We start from the raw sequence: 19,156 nt of genomic DNA on the forward strand, positions 1-19,156 counted from the left end.
CAAGGCAGCGAGCTGGGACATGGACGGACTGCGCGGCGACACCAGCGGCGGCGGCGGCGGCGGCGGCGGCGGCGGGGGAGGCGGCGGCGGTGGCGGAGGCGGCGGCGGCGGCGCCCCCGGGCAGTGCCGTAATTTTCTCTCCTCGCCCGTTTTCGGGGCGGCGCACACGGGCCGAGCGGCCGCCGCCGCCGCCGCCGCCGCCGCTGCCTCGGGGTTCGCTTACGGCGGCGGAGGGGAGCGGCCGGGGGCGGCGGCGCGGGCAGACCCCCCGGCCAAGGACTGCCCGGGCTCCGGCGCGCCGCCCGCCGCCCCCGCGCTCGGCTATGGGTATCACTTTGGCAATGGATACTATAGCTGCAGGATGTCCCACGGGGTTGGGATCCAGCAGAACGCCCTGAAGTCTCCCCCCCATGCCTCCATTGGCGGCTTTCCCGTGGAAAAGTACATGGACGTCTCCAGTCTGACCAGCACGAGTGTCCCCGCCAATGAAGTCTCCTCCAGGGCGAAGGAAGTGTCCTTCTACCAGGGCTATACAACCCCCTACCAGCACGTTCCTGGGTACATAGACATGGTCTCAACGTTTGGCTCTGGGGAACCGAGACACGAAACATACATATCAATGGAGGGCTATCAGTCCTGGACTCTGGCTAATGGCTGGAATAGTCAGGTTTACTGTGCCAAAGATCAGACACAGAGCTCACACTTTTGGAAATCGTCCTTTCCAGGTACGAGAGGGAGAGAACTGGGCTGAGCCGAGGCCCCCGGCCCCCCCCCGCACTCCTCCGCCCGCTCGTCCCCTCCCCCCCGCAGGGCTGAGGAGCGGCCTGGCGAGCTGGACACTCCGCACAGCCACGCACAGAGCGGAGAGAGAGAGGGGGGACGGCGGATTTCTTCCTTGCCCCCCACCCCTCCCGAGGAAAGCTCCCCCGGTGCTTTCCGCCCCGCGGGACAGACCCGGCGCCCCCCGGCCACTTAGCAGCAGGGCCCCGCTCCCCGTCCCGCGGGCGCCGGGCGGCCTCGGGCTCCTTCTTCTGCTTCTCGTAACGGGGCCTCGGTTTGTATTTACGTTTGCAGTTTGCAGGACGATGATGGCTTGAAGGCTTGTGCTTCTCCGCTTCTCCGGCTGGCGATTGACCCGGCCCCAGAGCACTTAAGAGACTGCGAGTAGCGAGGGCACGCAGGCACAAACCACATGCAAACAAACCCACACCAAAGGGATGTCTGTGCGCTGCCAGGACCGACCTGCTCTCAGCCCCCGAGCCAGTGCCCCCGCCGTCCTGCATGCTCGCTAGCGATGCATGCCTGAAAAGTGATGACAGTCCATCAAGGTTTCGGTGCTTTACTAACGCGCAAATAATGTGGCCGTGTAAATAATAATAAACTGTAAACAGCCTGGCATTATTTATTTGCCCGTGAAAACCAGTGCCCAACAAGTATCAGTTAAGCTTTAAACGCCTGTAATAAAATTCTAATTTTTCACATAATGTCTTTTACAATAGGGGACGTTGCACTAAACCAGCCAGATATGTGTGTCTACCGGCGTGGGAGAAAGAAGCGAGTGCCGTACACAAAACTCCAGCTTAAAGAACTCGAGAATGAATATGCCATTAACAAGTTCATTAACAAGGACAAGAGGCGAAGGATATCCGCAGCCACAAACCTGTCTGAGAGACAAGTTACCATTTGGTTTCAGAACAGGAGGGTGAAGGATAAGAAAATAGTCTCCAAACTGAAAGACAACGTTTCTTGATCTATTAGTTGCGGACAGTGATGGATATATAAACTCAATTTACGACCAGCTAAAGACTTTTGGAAAGACTTGAAAACATATTTAATTTTTTTTTCTCCTTCCAGCGGTGGCGAAGTTTTGTGAATTGTTTTCTATTTCCATGAACGTCAGCGATTTTTCTCTCGGTCGAAGGGAGCGCTGACAAACCTTGAATTATAGTTCTGTTTCTTCCTTTTTTTAAAAAAAAAAATAATATTAATATTAATATTAATTATATTTTCTGTTCTTCCCTCTAGGCCAGTATAAACGGATTTAAATATGTTGAACGGTTACAGTTATAACTTTCTTAAATGCTTAACTCTTGGGGGGTGGGGGGGTGTCTGTAATTTTTGTCTCTGAACAACAGCCAGTGCCAAAAAGTGTCAGTTTTGATTTGCTACCGTAAACTTCAAAACGTGCCGAGGGACAAAAATATCCGTCGGAGAAGGCGAGAAAGCCGCAGTGGGACCCGTGCAGCGCCGCGCTACTTCCAGCCCCCGCGGAGCCCACCGGCAGCCGGAGGGAGCTGTGCACCGCGCGGAGCGGTAACGTGCGGTCGGGTTTCGAGGGGCTTTTTCGGGGGAGAACCCGCTGGGAGCTCCTCGGGGGCACCGGACATTGCCCCGGCTCCCTCCCGAGGCGCGCAGGTTTTTGGGGCTGCGGTTTTCTTTTTCAGCCGGAGGCTTCCGCGCTCCGCGGCCGCGCAGGCGGCGGCTCTCGGCGGAGCTCCGTGGCTGTGGAGCGGAGCGCCTCCGGGGGGCCCGGCACGGCCCGGGAGAGGCTGGCCCCGAGATGTGTGCGTAAATCTGCGCAGCTCGCCCGAAAAGCGCCCGGCCCGGTCTCTCCTGTGTGCCCGGACAAGCACGGAGCTTTTCTCCTTCCTCCCACCACGGCGCTTAAAAAAACCCTCCTGGTCGGAGAAGTGAAGCTCAACTGCTAACTTTTAATTTGCAAAACTAAACGGGTGTTAATGACAGAAGCAATAAATGATTAGTTTCAAAAGATGCCATAATTTATATGGGCCGAAAGGCTAGGACTTTGCTGAGTTTGTGTTATTTTAAACCTAGTGTGCATGTTATGATATACACAGGGTGGGCAGACACGCTAGCCAACTACAAGGAGAGAGAAGCGATACCTCTCTGTTAATGTGCCTCGTTTAATTATTAAAATGTGTGTGTTCCGAACTAGTATTATTTATTATAATATCCTATTGCTCTAAACACTTTGATTACCAGTGTATGTGGGTAAGACATACAGTAAGACTGTTTCTCCATAAACCATTTTTATTTCCTTTCTTGTCTTAAAGTCTGCTTTTACTTTGTGTTGGAAATATGGACTGAACTTCCCAGCTGTTAATGATGTTGCCAAACTGTTCCTGAACCGCCTTTAATAAAACGATTTCTTTTATATATATATAAAAAGAGGACGAAATTCGCCTTCTTTTCGCAGCAGGGCGTTTCGCGAGCTCCAGGCTTGAGTGGGATCTCCTCACGGCCCGTTCTGGTCGCGGCTCTTCGGAAGGGAGAGGAGGAAAGGATGAGGGTTGCCTTGAAGGAGGGAAAGGCGTTCCGAAGGGGACTTTTCGCTGGGAAAATAAATTTCGAGGAAGAAACGCTGCTGGCGAGAAGTGCGCGGGGCAGGAGCCGGGGCTCAGCTGCCCCCTGCCTATCTCCTCTCTCCTCACCGCCTGCCCTGTGCAGGGCTCGCCGCTGCCTGGCGCCTTTCTGTGCCCCCCGGGGCCGGATCCGGCCCTCGCCGTGCCCCCGGCGGAGCTCCTCGGCCGCTCTTCTCCGGCTGCTCGGCAGTCGGCTTCATCCACCGGGGAGCTATCTTCCTCCGCCTCCGCCCTCTTCCTTCCCCTTTCTCTTCCGCTCGCACATTCTCGGCTTTATTTCCCCCGACCGGACCCGGAGGATTTCCCACTCGGTTCTCTCACAAGCGGAGCTTTCTGTGCGATGCTGGGAAGTCGGGATCGGGGCCGCGTCCTGCCGGTGCCCGCTGTGGTGGTGCAGCCTTGTTTTCTCCGCAGGAGAAAAATTCCCTAAATTCTTCTTTTCCTCCCTCCCGGCACCTCCCCCTGCACATATACTTCGGCCCCATTAATCCCGAGGAGTTTTCACCCGCCGACTTTCCCGGCTGGGCCCCGCCGGTGCCTCCCCTCCCTCCCCGGCCGCTGCCCGGCCTCCCAGCAGGCGCAGCCGTGCCACAGCCGAGACCCCCTTCCCAGGGCAGGAGGAAGCCCGGGCGGGCTGGCAAATCGCTACCAGATGGAGAGGAGCCGCCTGCCTCTCTTGGAACAACTTGCGGAAACACTACGAAAGAGGCCGGGAGGACGGCGAGGCCAGCGCCGCCCGTCGAGCTGCCGGGGCGGCGGGGGTCGGTTCCCGGAGCTCCCCCCACCCCAACCCCACCCGGCTGGGGCTCCGAGGAGGGGGGGGGGGGCGGTCGGGCTGCGGGGCAGAGCGCCTGACTTCGGGCAGTCCGCAGGCACCTCGAGAAAGTCGGCTGCAGATGCGCGGTGGCACGCTGATGATGCATGCACTGCAGGGCGGCCGGGGCTGCCATTGAGCCGCGGCGCTGTCAGGCTGCGAGATTTCCGAGCCATGTCTGAGGCAATCCTGCCATCTCCTGGACAACCCCTGGCATAGGCGGGGGAGCCCCGGGCTGGCCGAGGCAGCCGCGACTGCGAGTGATGGATGGGAACGGGAGGCTGCGCGGTCACACGCAGAGCAGCCCGCATCTTTCCGCCGGGGGACTGCGCCAGTGAGATTACGGTGTGGTCAGCTCTGGTGTCGAGGCCGATCCCATTGCCTATGAAAAAAAAAAAAAAAAAAAAAAAAAAAAAAAAAAAGAGCGGAAAGGAGCGTGTGAAAGCAGAGCTCCGGGTCGCTCTGTTCCTCAGCAGTGATATTTCCTGTACAGACACAGACAGGGGGACACCCGCTGCATTAAAACGCCGCCCTCCAAACCAGAAGCCGGCTGTGGCTGGAAAAAAAATAATAATTAAAAAAAAAAAATAGCAAAAGTCCGTTCGAGGCTATCTGCATCGCGGCGGCTGCAAATCTCCCGTGAAACAAGATGTTTTTGTCAGGTCTTTTCCCTACAGGCTTAAACATAAACATGGCTTTCCTCAGCTGTGTCTCCAGCTACTCGAGATTTTGCTTTTCATATTTCTCGCAGCATTAATTAGCAATTACAGATGAGCATTAATTGAAAGCTCTGTTTTCTCTAACCTCATAAAAGTTAGTTTGAAGTGTCACCTTTCTTTCCGGTAACTGGGAACTCACATCCATTCCTCGTGTTTATTGCAGGTAAAAATACAGTCTTTGAATACAAAATGTTCCTTCTGTCTTCCGAGAACCAGCAGCCAGAGTCAGCTCTTTCGTAAAAGGCGATTATGAAAAGAAACTATTACCTATCCTCTTGGGGAGAAAAAAAAAAAAAAGGCAGAAAACAAATAAGCTAATAAGAGGGAGATTCAATTGGTAGACATAATTCAAACAATAAAAATTAAAGGCAATGGTCAGTAATATCCTCCAGCGATGCTTGTGTGGTCCTGTGTGGCCTAGGGGAGGGCAATCATTTAAAGATTTCTTTCAGGGCAATGAAATTACCGCAGAATTTACCCCAATTTCCCATTAAACAAAGAGATGAATTTGATTAGGAAAATGTCAAGCGGAGCAGCGTCTCTGATCTCGGCGTAGAAATAAAACCGAGATTAAAACTATGATTAACAGGACAACAACAGGGAAAATTAACCCTACCTGTTAACTATGTTCGAGTTTTTAAGCGAGGTAATGAAAGTGACGAAAGCCGGGCACTGGGGCTGTGCTCGCTCGAACTGGGGATGCAGTCGGAGAGGAGGCCGAGGCCAGCACTGCCCGCCGGGCCTCCAAAGCCTCCCCCGGGTCCCGAGCGCCTCGGCCGGGCTTCGGCCAGACGCTTCTGCCGGAGGCGTCCCCGGCTTCTGCAGGGAACGGCGCGGCGCGGGGGAGCGCACGGCTCCTCGGCTTGTCGCCGGGGAAGAAAACTGCCTGCCCCCCCGCACGGCTCGGAAAGGACACGGGCTACCTCCCGGGAGGATGCTTTCACATAGGGTTTTGTTCGTACTCCGGAGCTAGGGGAAAAATAAGGGGGATAACGTGATGGCGGGCTCTTCTCTGAGCTCTCAGAAATGTAAGATATATTACGTTATATACCTCCCCACAACGGCCGACCGTAAAGGGCAATTTTCTTCTCAGGGGAGAAAAATTCCTGAGATGCGGCTTAGGAGATGGCAGCGAGGTACTGAGCTGAGGCTGGCTTCCCTCTGCCCACCGCAACACTCACGTCCCCTCCGCTGCAGAGCAGGCAGGGCGTTTTCTTCCTTGCAGCCTTTAGATTTTATTTATTTATTTATAGCCTCGGCGTTCTGCTCTAGTAATTCCGTGTCCCTGCTATTGTTATTCTTGTTTGTTTAAAAAATTAAATAAACAAGCCCCGGTTTTAGACGCGTTGTTTGAAAACTCGTCTAGCTTTGGAGGGAGGATGAAAGGTCGAAGGGGTAAAAAGGGCAGACGCGCAGACCTAGGAAAACCTCCGAGACCACTAGTCATTAGTGCACCAGAATGACAATCCCGGTAATATCCGATCAATTAAGATGTTAATTGCAAGCATATGCAGATGCATATCATGTTGCCGGCAGTTAAAACAAACGCGGATATAAAAGGGATAAACTACGCGCTCCGCGCACAAGGTGTACTCGTCTGCACGGGGGCACAGGCACTTGCATGTGCCCGGGACCGCCGCAGCTCCTTGCCCCCGACGGAAGGAGCCGCGGCTCGCTGCTCGCAGACCGCCGGCCGCCCGGTTACCGGGCATCCCCGCCCCGGTCCCCGGCGCTACGCGGCTCTCTCACGGCGGCTGCGGCCGGTCCGCGGGGCTGCGCGGCTCGGGGGCGCCCCCGGAGCCCCCGGGTCTCCGCTGCGCCTTGGCAAATGTTTGGTTCCCCCTCATCTTTCCGCTAGCCCTGCAACTTTGCCAGCCGGTCCCAAGCACTTTTATAGAAGCGGAGAGCATGTTTTCCCCTCCCCCTTGCAAGTCCGGTATTTTCATATTTCGAGTGTTATCATAAGACTTTTTAAAAGGGGGGGAAAAAGGAGGAAAAAAAAGAGGGGGGGACGCCGTGGCTCGGTGGCTGGAGGCGGTGCTGAAATTACCGGCTTTGAAGAACCTGTCTGCAAAGTTTCGTCCAATCGTTTCAGGCTTTCCGCTTATTCCCTGTTGTAACTAAATACTGCTGTAAGAACAGCTGAAGTCCTTTGTTGGAAATGTGTGATCGCAGTCTCTACAGATCTGGCTACGTTGGTTCTCTCTTGAATTTGCAATCTCCAGATTCCTTTTATTTTCCTAATTTGCGGGCTAATGGCAGTCAATTGGCGGCTCTGCCCACCATTTCCTACCCCAGAAGCTCGATCCCGTGGACTTGCTCAAGTTCGTGCGCAGCCCAGCCGCAGAGCCACGCGTTCAGCGGCGCGGCGCAGCCTTACCTCCCCGGCTCTGTTCCAATCAACATCAACTCCAACAGCAACAAAGAGTGCCTGGAAGAAAACAATAAATATTACGCCCATGATGCGAGCTCCAAACAAGAGGAAAGATGCAGGCAGAGGCAATCTTTCGCAAATGACCCAACTATTACTCACGCAGCCAACTTAAAGCCCGTAAAGTATGACCACTCGAGCCTGCAGAGAAGTTTGCATGGCTCGGCTACTCTTTTTGAAGTGAACTCCTGCACTTCCAGCCTAAAGGAGGACATCAAGAATTCGGTCAACTTGAACCTGACAGTTCAGCCCGCAGCAGTCCAGTCATGCCTCCGACCTTCAGTGCAGGATGGTATGCCTTAAATATCTCGCTTTAGTTAGAGGCGACCTAGCGATCCGTGCTTTCTAAGAGATGCCTGTAATTGTTTAGTAACCCCCCCGTAATCCATTCGGAATGATAATCGCTTAATCCGACTCGGAGCTAGATAGGAATTGTGCTGTCAGATGTGCTTTGCCAGATTTTACCGACCTAGTTTTGCCCTGTTATCTTGCCGCTTTTTGCATATTCTCTTTAATACACAGACGTGATCCACTAAATTATCGACGTGTTTGTTGTAGGTTTGCCTTGGTGCCCCACCCAGGGGAGATCGAGAAAGAAACGGAAACCTTACACAAAACAACAAATTGCTGAATTGGAAAACGAGTTTCTCCTCAATGAGTTTATTAACCGACAGAAGAGGAAAGAACTATCAAACAGACTGAATTTAAGCGATCAGCAAGTTAAAATTTGGTTTCAGAACCGACGAATGAAAAAGAAAAGAGTAGTAATGCGTGAGCAGGCGCTTTCTATGTACTAGACCAGAGTCCGCCCGGTCCTGCATGAACTTGTGCCTGGAGTGTTCACCCCTAGAGTAGAGTATATTCGCGGCTGAAATGCGGGAAGTGTGATTTTGTTTTTGTTTTTGTTTTTATTTTATTTTTATTTTTTACAATTTAAACCAAAATCTCCAAGCGCGTAGGATCCCTGTGTAAATTGGCAAATGCTGAGTTCTTAGCCAAAATGAAGAAAACAAGCCAGCCCAGCACGAAAACCTGTATTATCAGCTTTTACCTTTCTTTCTCCTCTTATATAGATTTTCTCCTGCTTCTTACCCTCCCTTTCCCTGGAGAATGAGCGGTGCTAAACTGAAATCGATGTCGTTTAACTGTATGTAAACACAATTTTGCAGAAAAAAAAATAAAATAAAGGAATAATGACTAGTAAAGACGTCAGCTATGTAAATCCTGGCTGGTCCCTTCATGTGTTCCCCGCTTCTGAAGGCGAGCATGCGGCGCTTGCTTGTTTTGTGGTTTGGAATAACCTGTTCGAGCACAGATCGGAGAAAGTGGTTACCAAATAAACCTTTTAATATATATATACAGAGAGATATTCCTTCTTCGCCCCCCCGCCCAGCCGCAGACGGAGGACACGTGATGCCCGCGCAAGGCCTGCGCGGAATTTGCGCGCCCGCTCCGCGGCTGCGGGACCGGCCCCGCGCCCCGCGCTGCCACCGCCCGCCCCGATGGCGCAGCCCCGACGGCGCAGCCCCGACGGCTCGGCCACGACGGTTCAGCCACGACGGGTGCCGGCGGCACGGCCGGAGCGGAGCCCCCGCTGCCCGCCGGGGGGTCGCCGCTCCCCGCCGGGGCCGTGTGCGGGGCCGCCGCCGCCCTTTTTCCGCAGCCGCCCGGCCCCGGGGAAACCCGGCCGCGGCCCGCAGCCCCAGCGGCCTTCGCCGGTGGCCGCCCCAGGTGGCCGGGCCGGGCCCTGCCCTTCCAGCGCCGCTGACTTTGGCCTTGTCCAGGCGCGGCCTCGGGCAAACGGGAGGGGGGGAGCGGGCGGTGCCGAGGCCGCTGCGGGCCGGAGTCGGGGCTGGGGCCTGGTAGGGCCCCCTCCCACACTGGGGTGCTGCAGGAGGAGAGGGGCGAGCCCGGAGGTTTCTGTGGGTTTGATTATTTTTCTGAGACTGTCCCCATGGCCATTTCCGCAGAGGTTTTTATGAGGGAAAGGGGGAACGCTTTCGCTTTTTTTTTTTTTTTTTTTTTTTTTCGTGTGTTTGTCCAGTTATAAACCTCAGAGGAGAAACCCAAACAGAGGGGCTGGGAGCATTGCCCAAGCCTTCTGATTATTGTTTTAGGACGGGAATGGGGAATGAAATCGATTTTCCCCGCATCTTGCTGACAGGCTTTCGGTGCCTGCAGCCTGCAGCCTCTCCAGCACCACAGCACTAGGGTTGGCCGGAGCTGCCGAGCCAGGGGAAATGCAAGATACTGCCCCGATCTGACATTTCAGAAAAGACAAAAAAATCTCACGGAATTTTAGTTCCAGATCAAACCGTCTTTTGGCCGCAATTTCCACGTAAATCTGTTTCTAATGAAGAGGCGTTTCCACACGCGAAACCTCGGGCTGCCTCTCCCAGCAGTAATAATAATTACGCTGGCGGAGCCTGCCTTGTTTTCTGGTGTATAAAATAGGCTCAGATATGGTTGTGCAGTAAGGCTAAACAATCACAAGGAACGGCACAAAGAAGCTACCTATTTATTCAGGACTATTGCCTTCCTGGAGGCAATAAACTCATTATTTCATAAAGAAGGCATATTTGAACTTTGCTCCTACCCGGTCATCTGCTTGCGAGCACTGTTCCTAAGGGCACAGTGGTCCGGCTGGGTTGGAGGTAAATGCCGGATGGCAGGGAGGGCAGCACCGCAGCCATCTTCCCGAGAGCTTTCCGGAGAGCCCCGAAGGTAACGCTGGGGTGGTGTTTCGGGAGGGAGAAGGCGAACCAGCCCAACTTGGAGGCGCCTTTCTCGCCCTCCGCAGGGGCCACGAGCGCCCGGGGCAGCCCCGGGGTGGCTGCGGGGCGGGGGCGCGGGGCAGCGCACCCCGGGCATGGGGCAGCGCACCCCGGGCACGCCTCGTCCCGCAGGGCCGGCCGCCGCCCCGCCGGCCCTCGAAAGCTTCGAGGCGTCCACCCCCTGCGCGGGGAGCTGGCGCATTGCGGACAATGAACGGCTCTTCATTGGGTGGCGTCCCCCTAATTAAGAAATCTGGAGGCAACCCCAAGGATGCGAGGCAGGAGACGAGCGCAAAGCAGATATGGCCCCCTTGCTTGTTCCCTCCTGGGGTGCCGTTCTGTCCGCTGCTGTCCTCGAGAAATGGACTCTGTACGCCGTCCTTCCCCGTCCCAACCCGCCCCAGTGCAACCATGCCCTTTATTACACGTGTGCTATGAAATTTGAAGAGGAACCTGGGGTGAGAAGATGTGAGGTGCCATGTATTGTTTATTAAACGTATCCGATCCACGACGATAGCTTAACGCAAAGCTGCTAGTCTAAATCGCCCTCGAAAGGAGAAAACAGGTTACAAAACAGAGGAGATGGGACCTGAAACGCGATGTGATGCACAAGTACGTGTGTTGTGTGTCTGTGTATGTCCCTGTATGTGCACCGCTCCACGAATGGCACAGCCCCCGTGTGCGCGCACCCCCAGACGGGCGCGTTTGCGGGGCCGCACCGCGACGCCACGCATTCGCGGGAGGAGACGGTGCACGGCTGCGGGCGTGCACGCACACTGCAGGTCTCAGCCGCTCATCCCAAGCTGCGGGCGACGACAGTCGTGCCGGGCACGCGGGGAGGTACGCACGCGTGTGGCAAGGCACGCACACGCGTGGCCGTGCGCGCTCCCTCCCCTCGCCAGCCGCCCCGGGCACATGTGTGCACACGCGTGCCCGCCGCCGGGCGCGGCACCCCGGCTGCGCCTGCAGGAGTTGCGCCCCGCCGCAGCGTGCGCACCCCAAACCCCCCGGGCGGGGAATTTTGGGCGGCTTTCCGCCGAAATCCGCCCCCCCTCCCCCCTCCAGCCCCCGGGTGGCTGCGGTGCGGGGGTGAGCAGCGGGCACCCGCTGGCTGCACCCATGCGTGCGTCCCTCCGCAGCATGCAGGCGACCGTCCGTCCCTTTATTTACTCCAACATAAACATCTTCGCATTCCGACCGCAGCCTAAACGTGATAAAGCCCTTCCGAGGGGAGCTCTCCATTGCGGCGAGTTTGATAAGGCTGCAAACGCAACTCGGATTGTTCGAAATGGCTCTGGATGCCTTTGTGCTTCCTAAAAGAGCATAAATAATTAAAGTTTGGCAGGGAGGAAAAGCTTTCTTGCAGAACTGTAGTGGCAATAAATGAAATGACTCAGAATCTCTTCTCCAGTCAGTTTTTACGAGAGCTGCCAGACAGTGTCTGTTCACGTTCTCCAGATACTAGGGGCGCCATAACAAAGTTAAGGTCAAGTTAGTGTCTTATCTTGGGTGGCACAAAAATACCGCATCTTCTCCAGCCGGACCGGGTGTATTTTTAAACCCGAATGTTATGCAAGTCGTCTGAATTTCCACGGAGGGCTTTTGGAAATGTCACTTGGACCAGAATACTTGGTAATTCCAGGCAACGGTTGCAGATGTTTCAAGACGCCTAACGGTAAAGTATGCGCCTGACTGTGTACATGACGAGCATTTGTGTGTCGATGCTATTTAATCTGAGCAAGGCGAAAAAAGGGGGGAATGTAATGCTCAGAGCCGGGCTGGGAACCGACCCCAGGGCGAAAATGCTCTGGCAGCCGGGGACCCCCATGTCTGCCTTGTTGCAGCGGGGTCTCTGCTGCGATATTGGACTCCCATTCCACAAATGAGATCGCTTTTTAAGGGTCTGTTTCCTAAAAGGGCTGTTTTCATATTAACAAATCGTCGCCATGTCTTTGAACTTGAATTAGTTGAAACCGGTTGGTTCCTGCGCCAAAATTTAATTGATGCTGGGCTTGCTGCATCGAAAGGAAGGTGAAGGATTCTGGCTAAGGCGTAATTAGTTATTTGAACGATAAAGAAAATGAGTTTTCATAGGTTCCCAGAGCCACCTCTCCTGATGAGCTTGGCGATCAGAAACCTGGGGGCACAATCCAAACGGATCCCTGCCCTTCTCTGCTACAAGCTCAGGGTGGTAAGTGACGCAGAAGCCATTTTAACTGCGCAGACATCATATTTAGGAGGTTGTTCATGTGTTGTAGCAAAATCGAGAAGGCTCGAAAGTTACCGATGAAGGGAGGAAATGGTGGATTTGTGCCTTGGTTTCTAGTTATACCTTGCGGGAGTTTGTCTGCTGGCAGCGATTTGCGGCGTTTGAGGCGGTTTGACAGAGAGTCACGAAGGCAGAGAAAAATAAAATTAAATGATAAAAATTACGATACGGGACAGAGAAAGGAAAAAGAAAATGAAAGAGGGGGAAAAAAGAGTGACCTTCATGTTATCTGGCCGGCATGGGTCTTTCGCTTTTCGGGAGGGCACGCGGGGCCGGGGGGTGGAAGCCCCCAGGGCAGCCCTGACCCTTTTTTGGGCGCCGGGAGAGGCGGGAGGGGCTTGGGGCAGGCTGCGGGGCACAGCCCGGGCTGGGGGGCTCCCGCCCCCGGAGCCTCTCCGCAGCGCGGAGCCGGGGGCGCGCAGGAGGCGCCTGGCATGGCGGGGCCGCGGGGCGCTCAGCCTGCGGCTGACCGAGCCCGTCGTCCGCAGCGGCGCCTCGCAGAGCCCCCCGGCCTGCCCCTGGTCTCCCCCGATGCCTGGGGGCCGGTTCCGTACCTGCCGGGCTCTCTACTCGCTGGGTGGCGGCCGCCTTTGGGGAAGCTACCCGGGGCCTGATGTCTGGAGGGAGCACCCCGAGAGCGCCTGGGTGGCAGGGGGCGACCCTGCTTGGCGTGCAGAGCTCGGCCGGATTTCGGGTTCATTTGGAGAGCGGCATATGGCGGGGCCACTCGTGCTATGCTGTACAGTGGCGGAAAAAGGCATTCCCATAGAGAGCTGGCAAACGTTTCTGGAATGAGGGATTGCTCGAGCATAAGGCTATTGCTGGCGCGTATTATTCATTCTCTTCTCTTTTCAGCCTTTGTGACCTGGTTTGTGCTCGGCCATGTAAAATAATATTTCATGGAGAAAGAAAAAAAAAAAAAAAAAAAAAGAAAATTGGCAAAAATGAGCCCTCGAGGGCAGGGCGGCTGTGGGGCTGGCGGGTGCTGTGCGTGTCGCCTGCTCCCAACCCTGCTTTTCCCTTCCAATGAAAGTGAACGTTTGGGTGGGAGTTGGAGGCACGGGAACAGAGGTCACTTTGTGTGCTGCTCTGCTTCCCAAGGAAACCGTGCTTGGTGGACTTCTCTTCCTGCCCTAGCCCTTTTCTTTCCAGAAGAGCCCGAAAGTGCCTGCCTTTCATAAAATCCGCTGCTGAGAGATGTTCCGTTTGCCTATTTCTCATTGCAGTTTGTCTCTGGCGCCCTTGTACAAGCGCACGGTGTTTGGGTTTGAGCGAGGGAAAACGAGGTGATCGGGACTCGTGCTTTGAATTTCGGGACAGATTTCGGTGCCAACTGTGGATTGCTGGAGCCGAGCGGGCAGCCTCCCTCGCGCGCTAGGGCGTGTGAATGGGGCTTGGCTCTCCCGAATGAATCACCGCCCGCTCCCCATCCGCCGAGCAGCGACCGGCGGACACCGCTCCTGCCATCGGGGAGCGGCCACGCCACGGATCCCGGGGAGCCGGGAGCCCGCTCCCCACGGGGCACCTTCCCCGACGGAGCCCCTCTCGCTCGGCGCCCTCCTCCCCCGGCGGCGATGCGGCGGGGGCGCGCCGCGGGGCCCCGCGGCGGGTGCCCGGGCGGCGCGGCCCCAGGTGAACGGGCACCCGCGGCACCCCCGGGCACCTCCTCGCCTGCTGGGGGAACAGGGGGGAAAGGCGAGGGTGCGCGCCCGTCCGCTCCGCTCATCCCTCCGTGCTGGGAGGGCTCTTTGGAGAGCTCTTAGGAGCCTTTCCGAAGGGCTGATATAGATATAAGGACATTTCTACATTGCGTCACGTGACATAATTACCACTAGAATCAATCAAGATGAATTGCACGTCAGCACACGGTGGGGATTTTTTCTTAGTTGATCCTGTCCAAACCCTCTTGTGCAATAGATGGATCTTGTTCAATGCATTGAAGCCTCCTGGTTGCTTGCAATCGCAAAAAGGAAGACATGACCGAGTTTGACGATTGCAGTCACAGCGCATCCAATATGTATCTGCCAGGGTGCGCTTATTACGTCTCACCCTCAGATTTCTCGACGAAACCCTCTTTTTTGTCGCAATCGTCTTCCTGTCAAATGACTTTTCCTTATTCTTCTAATTTACCTCATGTCCAACCTGTGCGCGAAGTAGCATTCAGGGAATACGGATTAGAGCGCAGCAAATGGCAGTATAGGGGCAGTTATGCTCCTTATTACTCAGCTGAAGAGGTGATGCACAGAGACTTTCTGCAGCCTGCGAACAGGAGGACGGAAATGTTATTCAAAACGGACCCCGTGTGCAGCCACCATGGACCGTCTCCTGCTGCCTCCAACTTCTACAGCTCGGTGGGGAGGAACGGCATCCTGCCGCAAGGCTTCGACCAGTTTTACGAGACAGCCCCCGGACCCCCGTACCAGCAGCACTCCGAGGGCGAGGGGGACGCGGACAAGGGCGACTTGAAGCCCCAGAACAGCACTTGCAGTAAAACACCTTCCAGCCAAGAAAAGAAAGTGACAACAGCAAACAGCGCCGATTCCCCTTCTGGTGAGGCTGTTGCAGAGAAGAGCAACAGTTCAGGTAGGTATCAGTAGTAAATTGGGGGCAAGAGTACAAGGCCAACACTTTGTCAAGCCGCATTTTATGTGCAATTTTATAAGCATCCAAAGGATTTTATATATCCTATAAGATTTCCTTTACCGTTGTAAAGCGTGTTTACGATAGGAAACCAATTTAGGTGGGCTTAAGGTATTCTTGGAAGAGGATATTAATTGTTATTAAATTGTTGATTTGGCGGGGGTGGGGGGACGACAGGGAGGTTTCACAGGTAGTACTCGGAGCTGCCTTCGTTTTAGACCCTGAGATCTTCGTTTGTTTGGTGAGGGGGGGTGGGGGGAGAGGAGTTTGAGAAACTTGGAATATTTCCAGCCCATTTAAATATCTCTCTGTACTGCTCGAAGTGCTCTCTTTTAAGGAGAAGTTGGGAAATATTCGCTTTTTCGCTAAGGCACCCGGAGAGTAAAAGCCCCAGGAATATTTTCTGAACTGCTGGAGGGCTGCTTTCCAGGCGATGGGATATTGTCAAAGTCTCGGATCTCTTCCCATCTGAGTGTGTTCGTAGCAGCAGCATAACTCAGTTTCTTCTCTCTTGATTTTCAGCAATTCCTCAGCGATCAAGGAAAAAGAGGTGCCCCTATACCAAATATCAGATAAGAGAACTGGAACGTGAGTTTTTCTTCAACGTGTACATAAACAAAGAGAAGAGACTGCAGTTGTCCAGAATGCTCAACCTCACTGACCGACAAGTTAAAATCTGGTTCCAGAATCGAAGGATGAAAGAAAAGAAACTGAACAGAGATCGACTCCAATATTTCACTGGAAATCCCTTGTTTTGAAAAAAAAAAAAAAAAAAAAAAAAAAAAGGAAAGAAGGATAAAGAAAAAGAAAATAAAAAGAAAATAAAAATCGAGAGAGAAAGAGAAAAGGAAGAAAGAAGGAAAAAAATGAATATATCAGTCTCTCTGACCTGCCATCTGAATGCAAAAGTAAATTGGTTTACATGACACATCCACCCTGCGGAACTCAAAGTTTCATTTTCACGTGCAACTCCCCACACTGAATGGCCACTGGAGATTTCGGGGCTTGGCGCAGCAGATTCCTGATAAGGGGAAACTAGAGTAAATCCAGCTGTCCATTCTCGAGTGTTTCTCGCCAAAGGTGCTTGTTTTCCTCACCCACAGTACCAGCAATGGACCTGCAGTGTGTCTGGTAGTTTTTGCTTACAATTAATTGAGTTCGGGGGGGCCATGTTGTTGCTTTTGAGCTAGGATAACACTTTCCTCCCTCTAAGTGAATGCGGTTTATTTAAGAGATGGTAAATGTACGTTCGCTATATATAAAATATATATATATATGTTTCTATTGTCATCCAAAAGCATGGGCCACTGTCTTTTTCATGTGAATAAATGGTTTCTAGTAAAGTTAAGGTTATAATTTCCGTGCACTGTATGGATTTCCATCTCCGAAGGATCCTAGCGTTTCCCGGGCTAGAGCCAAGTTCAGTTAAATAATAACGGGAGGAAGCCAAGCCGGGTTATTTTAAATGCATTTTAAAAATAAATAATAGCTTAGAGCTGTAACTCTCCCTTTGTAGATATCTGTAACCTTCACTGTTCCCCCCTCAGTGTGAGGCAGAGCAAACATGGCTGTCTGCAGACCATCACTTCTGATGGTGCTACAATTACTATAAACAACGAAAAAGGCTTTTTAACTGGTCAGGCTCCCAACAAGCCCAGAATCTCGAAGGCCAATGACTGTTTACTTGCTAGTGAAGGGTAAGCCAGAACGAGGGCTCAGAGCGGTTGAGACAAGAGGGAGCTATAAACAATTGGCACTGGTGGGGAGGGAAGGAAAAAAAAAAAAAAAAAAGTTTGTAGACAGAGGGGAGGATCTCTAAAATATGATTTCTCGGCGGGGCGTGCGGAGAGCGGAGCTGGCCGGGCACAGTCGCTCCGCAGCCGCTCCGCACCCGCTCCGCAGCCGCGTAACTCCCGCTCCGCTCCCGCGGGCGCGGCGGGCGGCCCTGAGTCCTCCGGCGGGCAGGGATCCGGCGGAGGTCCCCTCCGCTTTATGCTGCGTGACCTGGCTAGGCTGTTTACAAAACCTTGAACTGTCTAGACAACACCATAAAACCCGAGGTTCTAAACAGCTTAATTGGGTTATATTATACACCTTCTGGTGGGTGAAAAAGAGATTTCCGCAATGTGCAATAAAGGCGAGGAGCGGGGAAAGAATTTGGCTTTTTTGAATAGGACGGAGCGGCTCGCGCTACGCTTGCTTTCAGCGAAGGCAAAACTGGGCAAATTAGTGACGAACGGCCCCAGAATTAAAAAATGGAGAAATGGGAGCGGAGGGAGGCATGGCTAGAAAAAAAATTTTTAAACCCTTTAGCAAGAAAAACATAAGTGTATGCCTTTGAACTTCCAAAATGTCAAGGTCATCACCTTTAACCTTTCTGAATAATTAGGCGCCTTAAGGTTCCTCTGTTATTTTCAACCACCACCCACTCTCTCTCTGTCTCCCTCCCTCTCTCTCACACACACGCACAACCACACACACGCTGAGTACCGCATAGATGGCCATATTAGCAAATGCATCATAACGCAAAGAAAATCCCAGCTGGGTCGAGGTGAGCATCTCCGCGGCGTGCCGGGAGCAAGCCCGGCTCCCGTCCCCGCCAGCGGGCTCCCCGCTTCCCTCTCCTTTCTCTTCCGTGCCCCGGGAACTCGCCCCAAATCTCCCTTTTTAGCCCTAAAGAAAAAATGCTTTTGTCGCTCCGAAAAAAATGCGGGGGCCGCAAGGAACGCTTCGTAATCTGGGGAGAAGGATGGTATTTCGGCAGCTTTTCTCCGGATGCGCGTTTCCCCGCAAAGCCCATACATTGGAAATGCTGCTAGTCGCGGGGAATTTCATTTCGCCTGACCTTATAGCAAAATTCTCGCGTCTCTCCCGAGTCTTAATCCATAGGGCGAGAACGGCTCTTCTGATTTTCTGTTCCCTGCAGTGCTTTAACAGTCTATCTTAGAGGACTATTATCCCTTTAAAATGCCCAGACACCGCAAAAGAGGGCCGCGGAAACCTAAACGCCCCAGCATTAATCTTCCATAAATGCTCATTTATGGCAGTTTTAAGTTTCTATTGAAAAATAAAGGGAAAAAAAACACGACTGAAAGCAAATTGGGCAGAGGAGAATGGAGGAAATTCCCTGATGCTTCGCCACCAAATGCCACAGGAGGGCGCGCTCATGTGCTGTAATGCGCACAGCAGCCCTGATGTTCAAGGATATTTTGCTCCTAATAATAATTCCACTGCTAATAAAATATCTAATATATAAGTAACGATAAGATTTCAGGGCCTTCCAAATGAGAAAATAAAGCATCAAAAAGATTTATTAAACAAATAACCCATAACCGTGACGTGTTCGAGAAATATGCTACTTTAAAAGAAATTTTTTTGGTCGTAATCTTTTATAATGCATCCGAGCTTTAAAAAAATCACATAATTTTAAGAAAAAAAAAATGATATTCAGAATTCGTTCCCTAGAACGAAAAACTATTTACTCCTTTAAAGACAGCCTTAACGCGGGTAGAACAAAAGTAGTATAAAAAACAGGCTTTTCCATAGTTTATCTTTCAATTCTCACTCAAGGCTTTTCTTAAATAAACCTATCGGCACAGAAAGCATAATTTTAAAAACGTATTTTACTTAAACGCGAGATTAACATTAGATGCTGAGAGTGCTTATTTTTTTAAAGAGAGACAGAGAAACTAAAGCAAAAAAGAAGATATTTTTAATATCCGAACATCACCTTGCCAAGGCTTTGCTGATTGAAATCCCTCTCCTTAAAAACACTATGGAGATCTATTAAAATGAAACTAGAGATTAGAAAATTAAAGTGAAGCTTATGAATTCCCTGGACGTTCTCCAGCGACCGAGCATGTTCCGTTTTTCTGGTTTTGTGTTTTCTTTTTTGTCCTCCAGTGCGCACTTTTCCTCAGAATCTCATGGAAGAAAGGGCTTCGCTTCCTTCTGCCTTTTTTGCAGAGTTCATCGAAATCTATTTCGCCTTGGCTCAGCCATGTTCCGCATTTTCAAAGCCCCATCTCTCGTGAAAGCATTTGTTGGCACTTTGACCGCTGGGTTTTGGTTGTTGGTTTCTTTTTCCTTTTTTTTTTTTTTTTTTTTTTTTTTTTTTTTTTTTTAT

The 19,156-nt window shown here is 52.7% G+C and overlaps 3 protein-coding genes across 5 annotated transcripts; all 3 read left to right on the plus strand.

The window, feature by feature from the left end:
- Nucleotides 1–19: 19 nt before the first annotated feature.
- On the plus strand, nucleotides 20–1,864 carry HOXD13 (homeobox D13). The gene is made up of 3 exons (XM_035332408.1): nucleotides 20–53; nucleotides 99–725; nucleotides 1,500–1,864. Exons 1-3 carry the CDS (start codon nucleotides 20–22, stop codon nucleotides 1,748–1,750), a joined length of 912 nt encoding a protein of 303 aa, XP_035188299.1. The 3' UTR covers nucleotides 1,751–1,864.
- A 4,136-nt stretch (nucleotides 1,865–6,000) lies between these two features.
- HOXD12 (homeobox D12) lies at nucleotides 6,001–8,525 on the plus strand. Its single transcript, XM_035332412.1, has 2 exons — nucleotides 6,001–7,639; nucleotides 7,906–8,525. Exons 1-2 carry the CDS (start codon nucleotides 7,078–7,080, stop codon nucleotides 8,142–8,144), a joined length of 801 nt encoding a protein of 266 aa, XP_035188303.1. The 5' UTR covers nucleotides 6,001–7,077; the 3' UTR covers nucleotides 8,145–8,525.
- A 2,831-nt stretch (nucleotides 8,526–11,356) lies between these two features.
- On the plus strand, nucleotides 11,357–18,461 carry HOXD11 (homeobox D11). 3 transcript variants are annotated; one of them, XM_035332411.1, is made up of 3 exons: nucleotides 11,357–12,312; nucleotides 13,617–14,973; nucleotides 15,553–18,461. In XM_035332411.1, exons 2-3 carry the CDS (start codon nucleotides 14,367–14,369, stop codon nucleotides 15,786–15,788), a joined length of 843 nt encoding a protein of 280 aa, XP_035188302.1. In that variant the 5' UTR covers nucleotides 11,357–12,312; nucleotides 13,617–14,366; the 3' UTR covers nucleotides 15,789–18,461. The 3 variants fall into 3 exon arrangements, with proteins under 3 accessions (XP_035188302.1, XP_035188301.1, XP_035188300.1); XM_035332410.1 differs by having other exon boundaries at nucleotides 11,357–11,796; XM_035332409.1 differs by having other exon boundaries at nucleotides 11,357–14,973.
- The last annotated feature ends 695 nt before the right edge of the window (nucleotides 18,462–19,156 follow it).

Source organism: Oxyura jamaicensis, chromosome 7 (genome assembly GCF_011077185.1).
Source record: "Oxyura jamaicensis isolate SHBP4307 breed ruddy duck chromosome 7, BPBGC_Ojam_1.0, whole genome shotgun sequence".
NCBI lineage: Eukaryota > Metazoa > Chordata > Aves > Anseriformes > Anatidae > Oxyura > Oxyura jamaicensis.